A 14,137-nucleotide genomic window follows, 5' to 3' on the forward strand; every position below is an offset into this window, starting at 1 on the left:
GGAGTGATGAGCAGGCAGCGTGGATGGGGTTTGTAAAGGGACAGCTGGGAGGAGATGGGGCAGAGGAAGCAAAGGCACAGAGGAGGTGAGTGGGGGCAGATTGCTCCTTGTCACTGCTACTGAGACAGCTGAAAAGCACGAGGAATGGGAGCAGTGCGTGTCTGGCTCAGAACCAAAGAAAGTTTTGGGCTGGAAGGGACCTCAAGGATCACGAAGTTCCAACCCCCCACCACACGCAGGGCCACCAACCTCCACATTTCATAGCAGCCCAGGCTGCCCAGGGCCCCATCCAACCTGGCCTTGAACACCTCCAGGGATGGACGGGGCATCCACAGCCTCTCTGGGCAGCTGTTCCAGCACCTCACCACTCTCTCTCTAAAGAACTTCCCCCTGACGTCCAACCTCAATCTGCCCTCCTTCAGCTTCAAACCATTTCCCCTTGTCCTGCTGTCATCTACCCTTTCCAAGAGCTGACTCCCCTCCTGTCTGTAGGCTCCCTTTAGGTCCTGGAAGGCTGCAATGATTCACCCCACAGCCTTCTCTTCTCCAGGCTGAACAAGCCCAGCTCCCTCAGCCTGTCTTTGTAGTGGAGGTGCTGCAGCCCCCTGATCATCTTTGTGGCTCCTCTGGACCCTCTCCAACAGCTCCCTGTCCTTCTTGTACTGGGGGCTCCAGACCTGGACGCAGTGCTGCAGATGGGGCCTCACAAGAGCAGAGCAGAGGAGAACAATCACCTCCCTGCCCCTGCTGGCCCCCCCTCTTCTGATGGAGCCCAGCATCCCATTTGCTTTCTGAGATGCAACAGAGGAAGCACACCAGTGCTTGTGCAGCACGTGGCCAGGCTGTGGAAATCACCAACATGCGGTCTTGTGGAGCTACAAGTTTTCAATTTAAGATAAGCTCCTTAGGCAGGCAGGTTCACCTCCAAAGTCCAGCATTGGGATTGAAGCAAAACAACCCCCAGCCTCACTGTAGGAGACCTGCTTTTGGGAGGGGTTTGGACGTGATCCCCAGCTGTCCCTCCCAACCCCAAAATCCTGTGATTCTATGGAAACGTGTGCTGTGCCAGCAGGAAGCTCTGCTGGTCTGTGGAGCTTTCCTTCTTGGTCGGACCCCCACTTTTCTTTTCAGTTACTGATCTCACAGCTTTGCAATAAGTGCCCCATTCCCCTCCACCAGCTGGCCTCTATTTTCGTGCTGGGAGTTATCACTCCTCCCCCTTAGACAGCAGCACTTGTCATAGAATTATGGCCTGGGTCGGACAGAACTTCAAAGATCATTTAATTTCAACCTCCCTGCCATGGGGGGGTTCTGCACGCCCTGCTCTGTGATGAGCACTTCTGTATTTATTGGTGGTGCATGGCAGAATCCTGGATCTGCCCTCCTTCCCCTGTTTTATCTCACGTAACAGCATGCAGAAATTTAAACTGCCTGGTGTGAAGCAGAGGGAAAAGGACTTTGTGTGAGTGGCCATAGCAGATAAGAGCCCAGTCCTCCCCACACACCTCCACCACACACCAGATTGCTGCAGAAGGTTGAGGCAGCCCGTCACCACCACACAACTACTTCCAAGGCAATGAATGCTGGCTGGAGTCAGAGCTCCTTAAGCACATTAAGAAAGTAATTGCAAGTGCCAGCACCTGTGTCAGAAGGTTTTCCTATTAAAGCTGACTGCAGGAGGCTGCTGCTCTGAATGCTTTTGAGGGGGCTGAATAGCCTCTAGGCAGGTAATGCTGCTTTCTGGTTGGGTTTGTTTGATGAGTGAGGGGTTATTTGGGTTGTGATGTTGCTGGTGTTTCGTTTTTGTTGTTTTTTTTCTTTTCAATATTATATGTACGTAGGTTTGATGCAAGTTAGCTCCATTCCTTGGGACTGAATGTGTTTTCTTAGTTTTGAAATCACTCCTTTCTGTGTCGCTTCAGTGCTGTCAGGGGTCCATCCTTCTGTGTTCTGTGAAATGCTTTGTAAAATCTGGAATCGTAGAATGGTTTGGGTTGGAAGCAACCTTTAAGATCATATAGTTCCTGCTATAGGCAGGAACATCTCCCTCTAGAGCAGCTTGCTCTGGCTTGACCTTTCTCCCTGCACTAGCAAGGGATGCAGAGCAGCTCTGCTGTGTAAGGAGTAACTTCTGAAGTTCTGGGAGTGCAGAGGGGGAAGTGTGGTAACATGAAGCTGTCTTCTGTTTCCTCAAGTTTGAACTCTAAGCTGTGGGTTTCTGAAGACCCAAATAAAGCAAATAACAGCTCTTCTTTTTTGATATGCTCCTGGAAACGAGATGGGTCTCTTGCAGTTCTTGGTGTACTGATGCATTTAACTATGAGTTCTAAGCAGCTTGCCACAAAGATTCTTGAACTAGAAAAGCATTTTCTAACTAAATACTTGGAGTCTAAAAGCTCTGCAGGGGGTGGCTTAGTGCAGAAAGGCCCCAGCTCCAAATGGGTCCCCAGAAGCATCCCTCTTCTGATCAGGGTGCTCTACAGGATACTTTAGGCTGGCAATCAAGTACCCTGAATGCAAAAAGGACATTGTGCCTCCCATGTGCAGCTGCTCAGAAGACAACACGTGGCTGACCTTGCTGCCTTGCCTGGGGGAGCTGCTGTTGTGTCCTTGCTGATGAGCATTGCTGGCAACCTGTCTGTGTGTTTCCAGGAGCTTGCGCAGTGTGTTGGCTGCTGCTGCTCTGTGACATCCCTGACCCCATGGGGCTGGCTGTGGAGATGAGAGCAGGGCAGGTGCTGCTGGTGCTGTTGGGTGCCTCTGTGGTGATGCCTGCCAAGGACCTGCTGCTGAATGTCTGCATGGATGCCAAGCACCACAAAACCAAGCCTGGCCCAGAGGGGATGCTGCATGGCCAGGTATGGTGCTGCTGATGGGTTGAGTGGGGCTGTCTGGGCTCTCTGTACTTCCCACAGGTGACTGGGGTTAGCAGCCCCTTGCCTGACGAAGGCTTGTGCTGGGAAGGAGGTCTGCTTGCTTGCTGCTTCCTTCTGGGCAATGGCTAAGACAGTGGTGTGGGTAACTGGAATTTTGGTCACCCTTCCTTTTGCCACGGGCCTCCTTCCCAAGGTTTAGGTACTGAAGATGAGAAGATGATGTATAGCAAGGGAAAGATGTCTTCTCTACTCCCTCTCAATGCCACAACCCCTTCTCTTATTGAAGGGCTCTGATGCCAGGTCCTTGGTGTGGATGGGACTAAGCAAGCCAGGATGCAGGAGGTGCCAATTTTTGCATTCCTCTGCCTGGCACCCATTTCTGCTGAGGATCTGAGCCCCAAGGTTCTCCTCTTATTTTTCCTCCAACACCATTTTGCTGCAATCTTGAGTTCTTTGGTCCAAAATACCCAAGGGCTGCCTGGAGAAGAGAAAGTACTCTTGCTGGGGGGCATTATGGGATGCTGACACATGCAGCATCCTTGAGCTCCCTTAAGACCCTCTGCACAGCCTTCTCCTGCTCTGCTGCAGTGTGCTCCCTGGAAGGACAATGCCTGCTGCACAGCCAACACCAGCTCAGAGGCCCACAAGGACCAATCCTACCTGTACAACTTCAACTGGAACCACTGTGGGGTGATGCCGCCCAAGTGCAAGCGTCACTTCATCCAGGATACGTGCTTGTACGAGTGCTCACCCAACCTGGGGCCCTGGATTGACCAGGTAGGGTCAAATTCCATGTGATGGAGTGCGGCTGATAGTGGTGTCACATCCTATATGGTGGTCCTCCACATGATATGTTGTGGCACATAAAGGTATGTGCTGCCCAGGGATGCTTCTGTTTTTCTAGTGGGTTTGAACAGGCGGATGGAATGGCTGCCTTACTGTCCAAGCTTGTCTCTCTAGGAATGATCTTTTGGCACTGATTTTGGAGAACAGTGAACTGGGCTGGGAGGGGGCTGTAGGGTGCAGCAGATCCTGTGCCCCAGCTTTCCAGGGCTCCCACCAGCATGCATGGTCCAATTCCCTTGTAGGCTGACAGCAGCTGGCGGCGGGAGAGGATCCTGCATGTGCCACTGTGCAAAGAGGACTGCGAGGAATGGTGGGAGGACTGCAAGGACTACGTCACGTGCAAAGAGAACTGGCACAAGGGCTGGAATTGGGCAACAGGTCAGTGGGCTCTGGAGAGAGCCTTCCCTCCCCCTGCAGGAAGGACCCTGGGGGCGATCCTGCTCCCACCCAGTGCCTGGAGCCCAACCAGTGGCTGCTGTCACTTCTCTATGGGGATTGCAGACTGGGAGGGAACCAAGCCACCAATGTCACCATTGAGATGTGATGACCTGTGGGCAGGCTGCTGGCCTGCTCTTTCCTATGGAAAGAAGCAGGCAAATGGCTCATGTTGTTTCCTTCTCTGCTGCTTTCCTCAGGAACGAACCGCTGTCCCTGGGGCTCCATGTGCAGGCCCTTCACCCAGGTCTTCCCCAGACCCAAAGATCTGTGTGAGAAGATCTGGTCCAACTCCTACAAATACACCACAGAACGCCGGGGCAGTGGGCGCTGCATCCAGTTGTGGTTTGACCCCACGCAGGGGAACCCCAACGTGGTTGTGGCAAAGTACTACGCCTGGAAGAAGCGATTCTCTCCTGCCAGGATGGAGGACGTGACTCCTGAGACGGGCAGAGCTGCGTGTGCTGTGCCATGGCTCATCCTGCTGCTGGCCCTCGTGCTGCTCACTGCAGGCTGGGGGTCCTATGGGTGGAGGTCCCTGTGACAGCTCCCCAAAGGGATGCGGCTTCTCTTCCCGTGAAGGAGGAGGCTGTTCCTGTGGCATGAGTGGCACTCGGTCTGTTCAATTTGCTTGTGTGCCCCAGTGGATGCTCAGCATGGGCTGTGTTGTTGGACTTTGATGTCTGCTGCTGCCTCCTGCTGATGGAGGCAGTGATTTCCCATCCTTTGCGTCTGAGCTCCTCCTATCTTCCCCTGTGTTTGCTGCCTCCTGCCCATAGGGCAGGTGTTGATGTCCGTGCTCTGGGTGTGTGTAGTGTTTGTTCCTGATCCTTTTCTGAGCACTGCATCCCTGGAGAGCGGAGTTGATAATAAAAGAACTGCTCTGAATCAGCCTTGTCTGAAGGCAACGTCCTCCCAAGGAGGAAGAAGCACTCTGGGGGTGGAACAAAGCTACTGGTCTGGGTGGTGCCAAGGGATCTGCAGGTGTGGAAGTCTGCCTAGGATTAGAAAGCTGCAGCCTTATCTCCTGCCCTGATCAGTCCTTAAAAACTATGCTCTGCTCCATCAAACTACAGGAGATGCAGAGTTGCTCGTATCCCTGCATGGGGATTCCACAGCAGCCCATGCCCAGGCAGGGCAGGATTGCCTATACTGTTTTCTCCCTCATCAACCACTCTGCTGTGTTTCTTCCTCCTCCATCCTCCCCCTGAGCACAGGGACTCTAGGATCTTCTAGGCACAGATTGTTAGAGCTATACTACTGCTGCAGCCTGGTGCAGGTAGTACATGCTTTTCCAGCAGGTGCATCTGAGAAAAATCTTAGCAGAACAGAGAGGTGTGGAGTTCCTTCCCCCTTGGAGATCTCTAAAGCAGCATGGATGTTGTCCTGTGCACCCTGCTCTAGGTGTCCCTGCTGGAGCAGGGCTTGGACCAGGCAGAGCCTGAGGCCCCTTCTGAGTTCAACAGCCTGATTCTGTGAGGTGCTCATCCTGCAGCTGTGCATGCCTTGTATTTGGGAAGCTTCCTCTCCTGCACAGCTGTGGTGAGGCTCAGGCTGATGGTGCAGCTTGCAGCCCTGCTTAGGCTCAGGCTTTGGCCACGTGCCTGTGCTGCTTCAAAACATTCTCTTCCCTGGAGGCAGCAGCTCCCACCCTTTACTTTGGATTTGCAGACTGTGGAAGGAGCTGTGCGAAGCTCCCTGCTGTGCTGGTTTGTTTTCCTTCCTCTGAAGTAGAAACAAGTCTCTGAAGGAGGGCTGGAAATAGTTTTCCTTTTGGGAGGAACACTGAGGAGGACAGTAATGGGGAAGTGCATGGGGCTGCCCAGCCCACAGCTACCTGGTGTGCTAGGCTTTATTTGATTTAAGGAGGCTTGAGATCAAATCAGTTATTTCCAGAAGCTTTTGTCTTTAAGTACCTTAATGATGCAGCCTCTTGCAGCTGGTTACTTACTACCTACTTGTACATGGAACAGAACCTTTTTTCCTTCTTCAGTGCATTGTTTGCAAAAGCTGAAGTGACTTTGTGTCCTGGCTTTGGAAAGGTCAAAAATGGCTTTGGGTAGAGAGTGAGGTTTGGACTGCCTGACCCACCTGGGGATGGGGAAGAGGAAGCACCTGGAGCTGCTTCCTGCAGCTTTTATCTGCTTAAAGGACAATAAATGAAATTCCTTACACTTGAGCAGCTTTGCTTTCTGGAGGAATGCCATTCAGGCAGCTCCCTGTGTCCATTCCATGCTTGCTGTCCATGCAGGTTCTGGTCAGCTCTGCCACTGTGTCAACAATCAAGCTTCTGTCTCCTGTAAGTGTTGCTGGATCCCCTTCCAGCTGGAAGGGGCTGTCCCACATCCATGTGCACACCTCCAGGCCTGTCCTGAGGGAGGTCTGACCTTGCTGCTGCTGCTGGGTGCTGTTCTGTCCTCAGGAAGTTGCTCTGGGCTCAGCCCAGATCTCTGCTTCGTATGGGAACGCTCCATTGGAGGTGCTCCCTGTGCGCTCCAGCAGCTCTGCTGGTACTGTGCCATGCTTGACAGTGGCAAGGTAACTTTTCCTGCCACGTGAGATCTGGATGAGCAGGTCTGCAGCTCCAGTTTGGGCTTTCTTCTGGTCGTGTGTTTTCTTGTTTTGTCTTTTTCTAGTTTGATTTTTCAAGGCCAGGCTGGATGTGGCTCTGGGCAGCCTGGTCTGCTGGCTGACGACCCTGGACACAGCAAGGGTTTAGAACTGAAAAGGAGCATTGTGCTCCTTTGCAACCCAGGCCTTTTTATTATCCTATGGTTGTGATGTGCTTTCTGCTGTGTTTTCTTCTCCTTATGTCAGCTGTGCTGAGTTGCATACAATTGTTTGTCACCAGAGCTGTTTAGTGCCTCCCTGAGCCCAGTCCTCATCACAGCCACCATCAATTTGGGTTTGTCTGCAGTGCTCAATCTGCTGGAGATACAGTGGGACTTCTGCCCATCAGAACAGCCCACCATTGCTTCACCATCTTTGTCTGCCCTCTTCTGACTTGTCATTGTGCAGGGGTGAACCAGACCATGGAATGCCTGCGCCAGAGCAACTTTGGTGTTGGAGATGTGCTGCAGGAGGGCAGGGCTCTGGTTAAGGCAGGAGTCCTGCAATCCAAGTGACTAAACTCCAGATAATAGATTTCACTTCTGAACTGATCTCACCTCTCTGATCTCCTTCTGGAGCCTATGTGCCTGCACTGATGTCCTCCTTATGTCAACCACCTACTTATCCAGAGCCACCAATTACTTCTCCTCCTGACCATTGTGTCTGGCCAGCAGCACACAGAGCGTGTGAGGGGCAGAGGGGCTCTGCTGCCCTCCCACAGATCTCACTGGGGTTCATTGGGGTTGGCAGCACCTTTCAGACAGGGCTGTGAATCACTGGAAATGGGACAGTCTGGCTGTTCTGTTAGCTTTGCAGCCATCAGCTTTCCCTGACTCTGCTCTGGGTTTGGTGGTCATCCATCGGGTGGGAGCTTACTCAGTGCCATGGGCAGCATCCCACATCTCTCTTCCTTCTGTATCCTTAAGGACCAGCACTGAATTAGGGGGGGATCTGAGGCCTCTGCAGCAAATGATGTATCTGGGAAAGGGAGTTACTGACGGGCAGGAAGCCTAGGTGAGGTTAGCACAACTGTTGGAGTGATGGCTGAGCTCTGTTCCTGGTCAGAGACCAGGGTGGGAGCATCTTGCAAAGGCAGCCTGGGTTTTCCCAGCTGCTCTGTGCAGAAACAGATCTGAACACAGTGGGCTCAGTACCTTGGGTGCCCTGCCAGCTGTGCTGATGTTGGGCAGTGGGAGCAGACAGAAAAGAGGAAAAGATCCCATAGGATGTGAGTGCTTGAGGACAGCAGGTGAGCAGAAAGCAGCCATCAGGATGGGAAAACACAGGCTGCTCTTGCATGCTGACTGCTCTGGAAATGTCAGTGTGTGCAAGGAAATGCCATTGCAGCAGAGATGTTGGAGAGCAGTTTACTGAGGGTGAGAGGAAAGGTGAAAGGGCAGAAAGTGAACCTGCCACAGGGTGAGCAGCAGGGCTGCCCGTGTCCCCAGCATCCTCCTGCAGTGCGTGAAGGTGGATGGTCTGTAGGAGAATGCTGTGAATCAGGCCAGGGTGAGCAATGTCATAGGATTATTAGGTTGGAAAAGACCACTGACATCATCTAGTCCAACCGTGTCCTGGGGATGCTGCTGGAGCTGGGGGTGGGAGATGGGCAGTGCAGAGGGGGTGATGTGCACAGCCTCGTGCCAGTTGTGCCCTCTACAGTCATCAAGAGACATGGTACCAAACTGGAACACTTCGCCTGCCAACTTGGTGTCATCTGTGGGTGAACTCAATGCCTTCCCCAGGTCATCAATAAAGGTATTGAACAGGCATGTAAAGGAATACTAAATTTTGCGTGGAATCAGTGGTAATCATTTGAAGACAGAAGCAGTTCCACCGTGTACAACTATAACTTCTAAAATAAGGTATCTTCTGAATGTTTGTGTTTTCTTGCTTGTTTGTCTGTTTCTATGCAGTTGAAGGTGAACTGAAAAAAAAACTGAGTGCAATGTCTCATGAGGAAAATATCCAGGGGAAGATTTCTCAGGAAGCTCTGGTCCTTAAGGCTGCAGTGGTGGTGATGGTCCTTTTCGACCCAGGCCATTCTATGATTTCCTGGAGTGCAGAATACCAGTGCTTGATCAATTTCAGTGCTTGGATGTTTTTCCCTCTCCTTTCAGGCACAATATGCAGCCGAAGGACAATCCACGTCTGAACAGTCAGCATGACACGGGGTTTTATTGTACGAGCTATCTCCTAATTACCCCGGGTTCTGAGAAGTAAACCCTTATGGGGCCCCACAGGCATTTATTACTGACCCCCGCAGTGCCCTGACACGGGCAGCCATCAGATCAAGGTGACTCACCCATTAGGAAAAGATAGCTTCCACATCACTAATTATTTCATCTCCATTCATCAGAAGGACACAGTTTTGCTATTGGGAAGCAGGGTATGAAATATTAGAAAAAGGACGTGTGTTTTTTTTGAAAATCTAATCGCTTTAATGCCGGCCCGTTGGTACCTCCAGCCAACAACAACCACTGATGACGCATTTTCTGAACGATGTGTTTTTACCAAGCGCTGCCTGGCTGACCCTGCCTTTTATTGCAGAAGAAGCATGGTTTCTTTTATTAGCCTAAAGGATGTAGTTGGAAGATGAGCTTGCAGAAGGACTTTCTTTCTATGAAATAAATAACAGCCTGCAACTGCTCTCAGTGGACACACATCTCTAAGGGTGCCCGGGGCTCCAGGCAGAGAGGGGCCAGAAGGGAAACACCACCTGCATGGGGACATCCCATGTGTGATCCCAGGCAGTGAGGAGGGGCACAGCATGAGTGTTTCTGCTCCCAGTCACCGTGCTGCTCAGACCTGGGCTGTGCAGTCTTAGTGCCTGGCTTAAACCCAGGGCAGATTCCAGGGCAATTCCAGAACAACAAACAGACATACATTTAGCACCTGAGAAATCCAGTCTGCACTGCAGTTTGCTGATGGCAATATAGAAGGGCTGAGGATGATGGTAGGGTTTGCCCAAGGAGGCTGTGGATGCCCCATCCCTGCAGGCATTCAAGGCCAGGCTGGATGTGGCTCTGGGCAGCCTGGGCTGCTGGTTGGCGACCTGCACATAGCAGGGGGTTGGAACTGGATGAGCACTGTGCTCCTTTGCAACCCAGGCCATTCTATCATTCCATGATTCTTCCATTTCTTGTTGCTGAATATGTTGTGTGAAATGAGTCAAAAGCCTAATTAAAGTCGAGGCAGATTTAATTTCCAGTTTCCTCCCCACCAGCAAGGCGTGCTGCCTGCTCTGAAGTACAAATCAGCCTGTTTTGTCACCATTCATTCCTGAGACCTTCATGGTCACTGCTGCTTATTTCCTTGGTACGTTCCCTCTGCACCGTAAATGTTTGGATCGTCTGTCCCAGTATTTTTTCAGAAAATAAATGTTACCCTAGCAGGTTTCTATTTCCTCCTCGCTTTATGCTTCCCACCCTTCTGACATCGGGGTTACTTGCACTCTGCTTTCCATCTTCATCTTTCTCCTGCTCATCCCCAGGAGTTTGCCCGCGCTCCAGGGGCTGCCCTCACATCCCCCCTAACCCAAACCTTGTAACCTAACGCTATCTGTCACCTTAACTTGCATTTCCTCCTCTCTGACGTGATTTCTTACTTTGTTGTTGCTGACAGACTATTTTAAAGTGTTACGTGTGTTCATATGATTCACCATCCAATATGCTCCCCTGGTATTTCAATCACACAGCGGCTCTTACGCTGATCTGTCTCTAACTAAACACAAACTTTGTTCTTCCTTCCCCTTCCTTTCTGCTTTACATGCATTGCTGTGCCTTTCTGTAAGTCACTGCTAGTTTGAACAAGCTCATGCATTCATGTTTCTTTTTCTTTCATGCTAGGGATCACTGCAAATGTGGTGATTTAGGCATGATGATTTTTAGCAGTCTTCTTGCTCATTAATTCTCCCAGATCTAATTGGTTTCTCCTTGCTCCGTTTTGCACAGCCCATGGATCCCTCAGCTTCCCAAATCTCAGGTTCACCACTTCCCTCCTATCAGCTGCAAAGACTGCTCTGGCCCTCTCCAAAGCTGTGCTTGGCCCTTTTAATGGCCCAGCAATTAGCAACTGAAGAGTTTGTCTTTGCTTTTCTCCACCTTACCTGCTGAGTTTCTCTCTGCACTTCGTGTCCCCCTTTTGCTGTCTTGGCCTGACAGCCTTCAGCACCTCTCGCCTCCCACGTATCCTGATGGGCACAAGAGGGATTCTGGGAAGAGAAAACAAAATAAGCAGAAAAAAGGTTAAAATAAACAAAACAAATCAACAATAAATCAGTAAAACAAAGGCAGGGAAAAAGAACCATGCAAGAAGGAAGGGAGTGAGCGAGGGCTCTGCAGTCTGGAAGGGAGATGGCTGCCATAGAGGGGGGTCAGCAATATCTTGAAGAAGACATTTAGGTGTAATTGCTTGCTGTCTCTTTCAATACAAGAGCTAAGACACATTAAAATAGCAGGTGGCAAATTTAAAACCAATTACATGAGTTGTTTTTCACTCAATAGGATTAAGCTTTGGAACATTTTGTCAGAGGGAGCTGCAAGGACCAAAACTCTGCAAGGGTTCAACAGAGCAATAGGACAAAGCTACAGGAAAAAAAAAAAAAGAAAAAAATCCATTAAGGAATACTCAACACAAATCACTGTTCTTGGTTCAGGATGTTCCAGAGCCTCAGATCAATGGAGGCACACAGAGCCATGAGCCCTCTGTGCCTGCTGTGTGCTGATCCCTGCACCAGACACCACCAGGCTGCAGGATCCATCCCCATGGAGCATCATCGAGCGTGTGACAAGGAAATGGGGCACGGAGCTGGGAGAGGTCATGGGAGATGAAGGGTGGGAGACATTTGCTGTCACCTCACTGAGCACACAGGAGCGATGGAGCTCCCAGCTCAGTGGGAGCTGCTTTGCACCAGGAGGTGCTGTCCATGGGCCCCCTATAGGAAAGGCACTCATGGTCCCCCCCTATAAGAAAGGCACCCAGGCCTTGTAAGGTGTCATTTAGGATGCTTTTTATGAAAGCTATTTTACAAAGAGAAGACCATATAGACAACCTCACATTCCTCCAGGCTCTGGGAGCTCTGAGCAGTGCAGCATCAAACACTCCTCTGGTCATCCCACAGCCACGCAGACCCATCTGAGAAAAGGTTACACCATTTGAGTTACTCTGCAAAAACCCAGTGCCATTACCAGAGCTTCAGCAAGGATCCCTCAATGCAACGGGAAGAAAGTGTGAGCAAGGCTGGGGGGGCCCAGCACACATGGCAGCAAAGACGAGGCACATATGGCATTTGTGTGCACCTGTACCATGCACCAAGCAGGCACTGCTGGCTGGAATGTGATTGGGGCAGATAAATGCATCTGTCTCTGTTGGACACAGCACATGGATGAGCTTCAGTGCCATGGACATCCAGGAGCTCTGCCCACCCCAGGCTTCGGCTCCCAGCATCACCCATCAGACAGCAGCAATCCTGCTAAAGCACATGGACTTTATGTCCCAGTTACAGAAGAGCTAGAAAATACTAGATTGGAAAGGATCACTGTGATTATTTGTTCTGACATCCCTCATCACACTCACAGAAGACTTTCATATCCAATTCTCTTATCAAGAACATCATGCTTTTCAGACAACACATACATCTTACATTTGTCTTCTGTTTGTGGATATTTTATCCTACAGACATAAAAGAAAAGGGAAGAAATGTCAGCAGCATATTTATTAACCACGGCTAGGGACCTGAGCAATTTATGAAATCCACATCACTTTCATACATCACTGCACAGTTGTGTGTCCTCTGGTCCGTGGCAGCACACACATTTCTTACTTCAGGGCAGAATCTCCCGGTCCATCACATGACTGCCCAACAGCTCCAGCTCCTGTTGTCACACATTCACCCTGATCATCCCAACTCTGGAGGCTGCTCACCTCTGGCTCTCCATTCCTCTCATGTGCATTTACATTTCATCCCTTATGGGGAACTGAGCCATTCTCTTTGTTGTCAGAACTGATCCAAGCCCATGTACCATTTTCTGCCCATGCTGGATGTCTCTGATTTAGGTTTCTCTCTCTCTACAGTGCCAACTGTGATCAGTATTTCTGGGTGAACTACTGCTCAGGGTTACTTTATTCATTCCTTCTCATTCTTAGAGTTCCCAGTGCTCCTGGCCATGGCTTCTGATCACTATGTGGCCATCTGCTGCCCACGGAGATCCTCCTCCGTCCTCACCCTAGCCATGATAGGCAGGACTGGGCTGGCTGCCCTCTGCAGATGTCTGCTGAGTGTGCTGCCATCACTCTTCCTGCTGAGAAGGTTGCCATTCTGCCTCTCCCACCTGCTCTCCCACGCCTACTGTCTGCATCAGGACCTGGCCAAGTGTTGTGTGCAGACATCACGTTCAGTATTATGTAGAGATGAGCTGTGCTCATCCTCACAGCAGTTCTACCTCCACTGCTTATTGTTCTGTGCATTGTGATTTGTAAGACAGTTCTGAGCACTGCATCCCAGCAGGAGCATCTCAAGGTTTTGAACAACTGCTGGTCCCACATCCTGGCAATCCTGATCCTGTACATTCCATGGCTGGCTTTTCTGTGGTTCAGTGCTTTAGCAAACGTGATTCTCCCCTCATTCATGTCCTCATGGCCAACACCTACCTGCTGGTCAGCTGCTTGCTGAACCCATCTTCTGCTACCAAACCGATCTGCAGGGGGGTCCTCAAGGTCCTCAAGGAAGAGCCTCTCTACCACAGCACACAAAGTGCCTTCACAAACTGCTCACCACGAACTGCTGGGATGCACTCATTCTGCCATACTATTTGTGTCTGCTGATTGATAGTATACTTCTGAGTGAAGATATAGACAACTGGTATTCATACTGAATACATAGCCTATTTAACCTTAAACCAGAGTCCATACTCTTTTATCCCGTGATTCATCAGATTATTGTCTGCATCAGGAGGTTTTTAATTTCCACTGCTCACTGAAGAAGCTCATGCTCTAAGGCAAACTTCACCATGTGTTTTTTTCTCTTGAAAACACATTTAATAACACAATTTGCTCAAGTGTTTGCAATGAGTACTGTAATGAAGAACTAAACTCCAGCCTGAGAAATAATTCAGCATGTGATTAAACCTGAGTACCTGTTCTGAAGCCATCAGAAACCAAAGAAAGCACAAATCTTCCACATCCCTGTACTATCTAAATGTGGGTGAAAGCAACAGAATGAGTATTTGCCTACACTTCTTTCATGGAAGCCCAAGTCTGCCTTGGGGAGTTCAGCCTTCCAGGACACAGCTCCTCATAGCACCGCGGAATGGCAGAATGGCAGGAAAGCTGTGCCGACTCATTAATCCAGCTGGGAGTTGGGGTGCTAT

The 14,137-nt window shown here is 50.5% G+C and overlaps 1 protein-coding gene and 1 pseudogene across 1 annotated transcript; both read left to right on the plus strand.

The window, feature by feature from the left end:
* The first annotated feature begins 1,510 nt into the window (after positions 1–1,510).
* Positions 1,511–5,045, plus strand: LOC116239515 (folate receptor gamma-like). The gene is made up of 5 exons (XM_031609629.2): positions 1,511–1,727; positions 2,653–2,858; positions 3,465–3,653; positions 3,965–4,100; positions 4,358–5,045. Exons 2-5 carry the CDS (start codon positions 2,703–2,705, stop codon positions 4,699–4,701), a joined length of 825 nt encoding a protein of 274 aa, XP_031465489.2. The 5' UTR covers positions 1,511–1,727; positions 2,653–2,702; the 3' UTR covers positions 4,702–5,045.
* Positions 5,046–6,402: 1,357 nt separating this feature from the next.
* LOC116239532 (olfactory receptor 51Q1-like) lies at positions 6,403–13,592 on the plus strand (annotated as a pseudogene).
* Positions 13,593–14,137: the final 545 nt, after the last annotated feature.

The sequence above is a fragment of the Phasianus colchicus genome, chromosome 1 (genome assembly GCF_987193195.1).
Source record: "Phasianus colchicus chromosome 1, bPhaCol1.hap1.1, whole genome shotgun sequence".
Taxonomy (NCBI): domain Eukaryota; kingdom Metazoa; phylum Chordata; class Aves; order Galliformes; family Phasianidae; genus Phasianus; species Phasianus colchicus.

Bases quoted from the DNA above. Each gene is read 5' to 3' on its own strand.
- LOC116239515 (XM_031609629.2), top strand. From the start codon at position 2,703: ATGGGGCTGGCTGTGGAGATGAGAGCAGGGCAGGTGCTGCTGGTGCTG. The intron at 2,859-3,464 runs GTATGGTGCTGC...GCTCTGCTGCAG, and splicing joins AGGGGATGCTGCATGGCCAG to TGTGCTCCCTGGAAGGACAA. The intron at 4,101-4,357 runs GTCAGTGGGCTC...TGCTTTCCTCAG, and splicing joins GGGCTGGAATTGGGCAACAG to GAACGAACCGCTGTCCCTGG.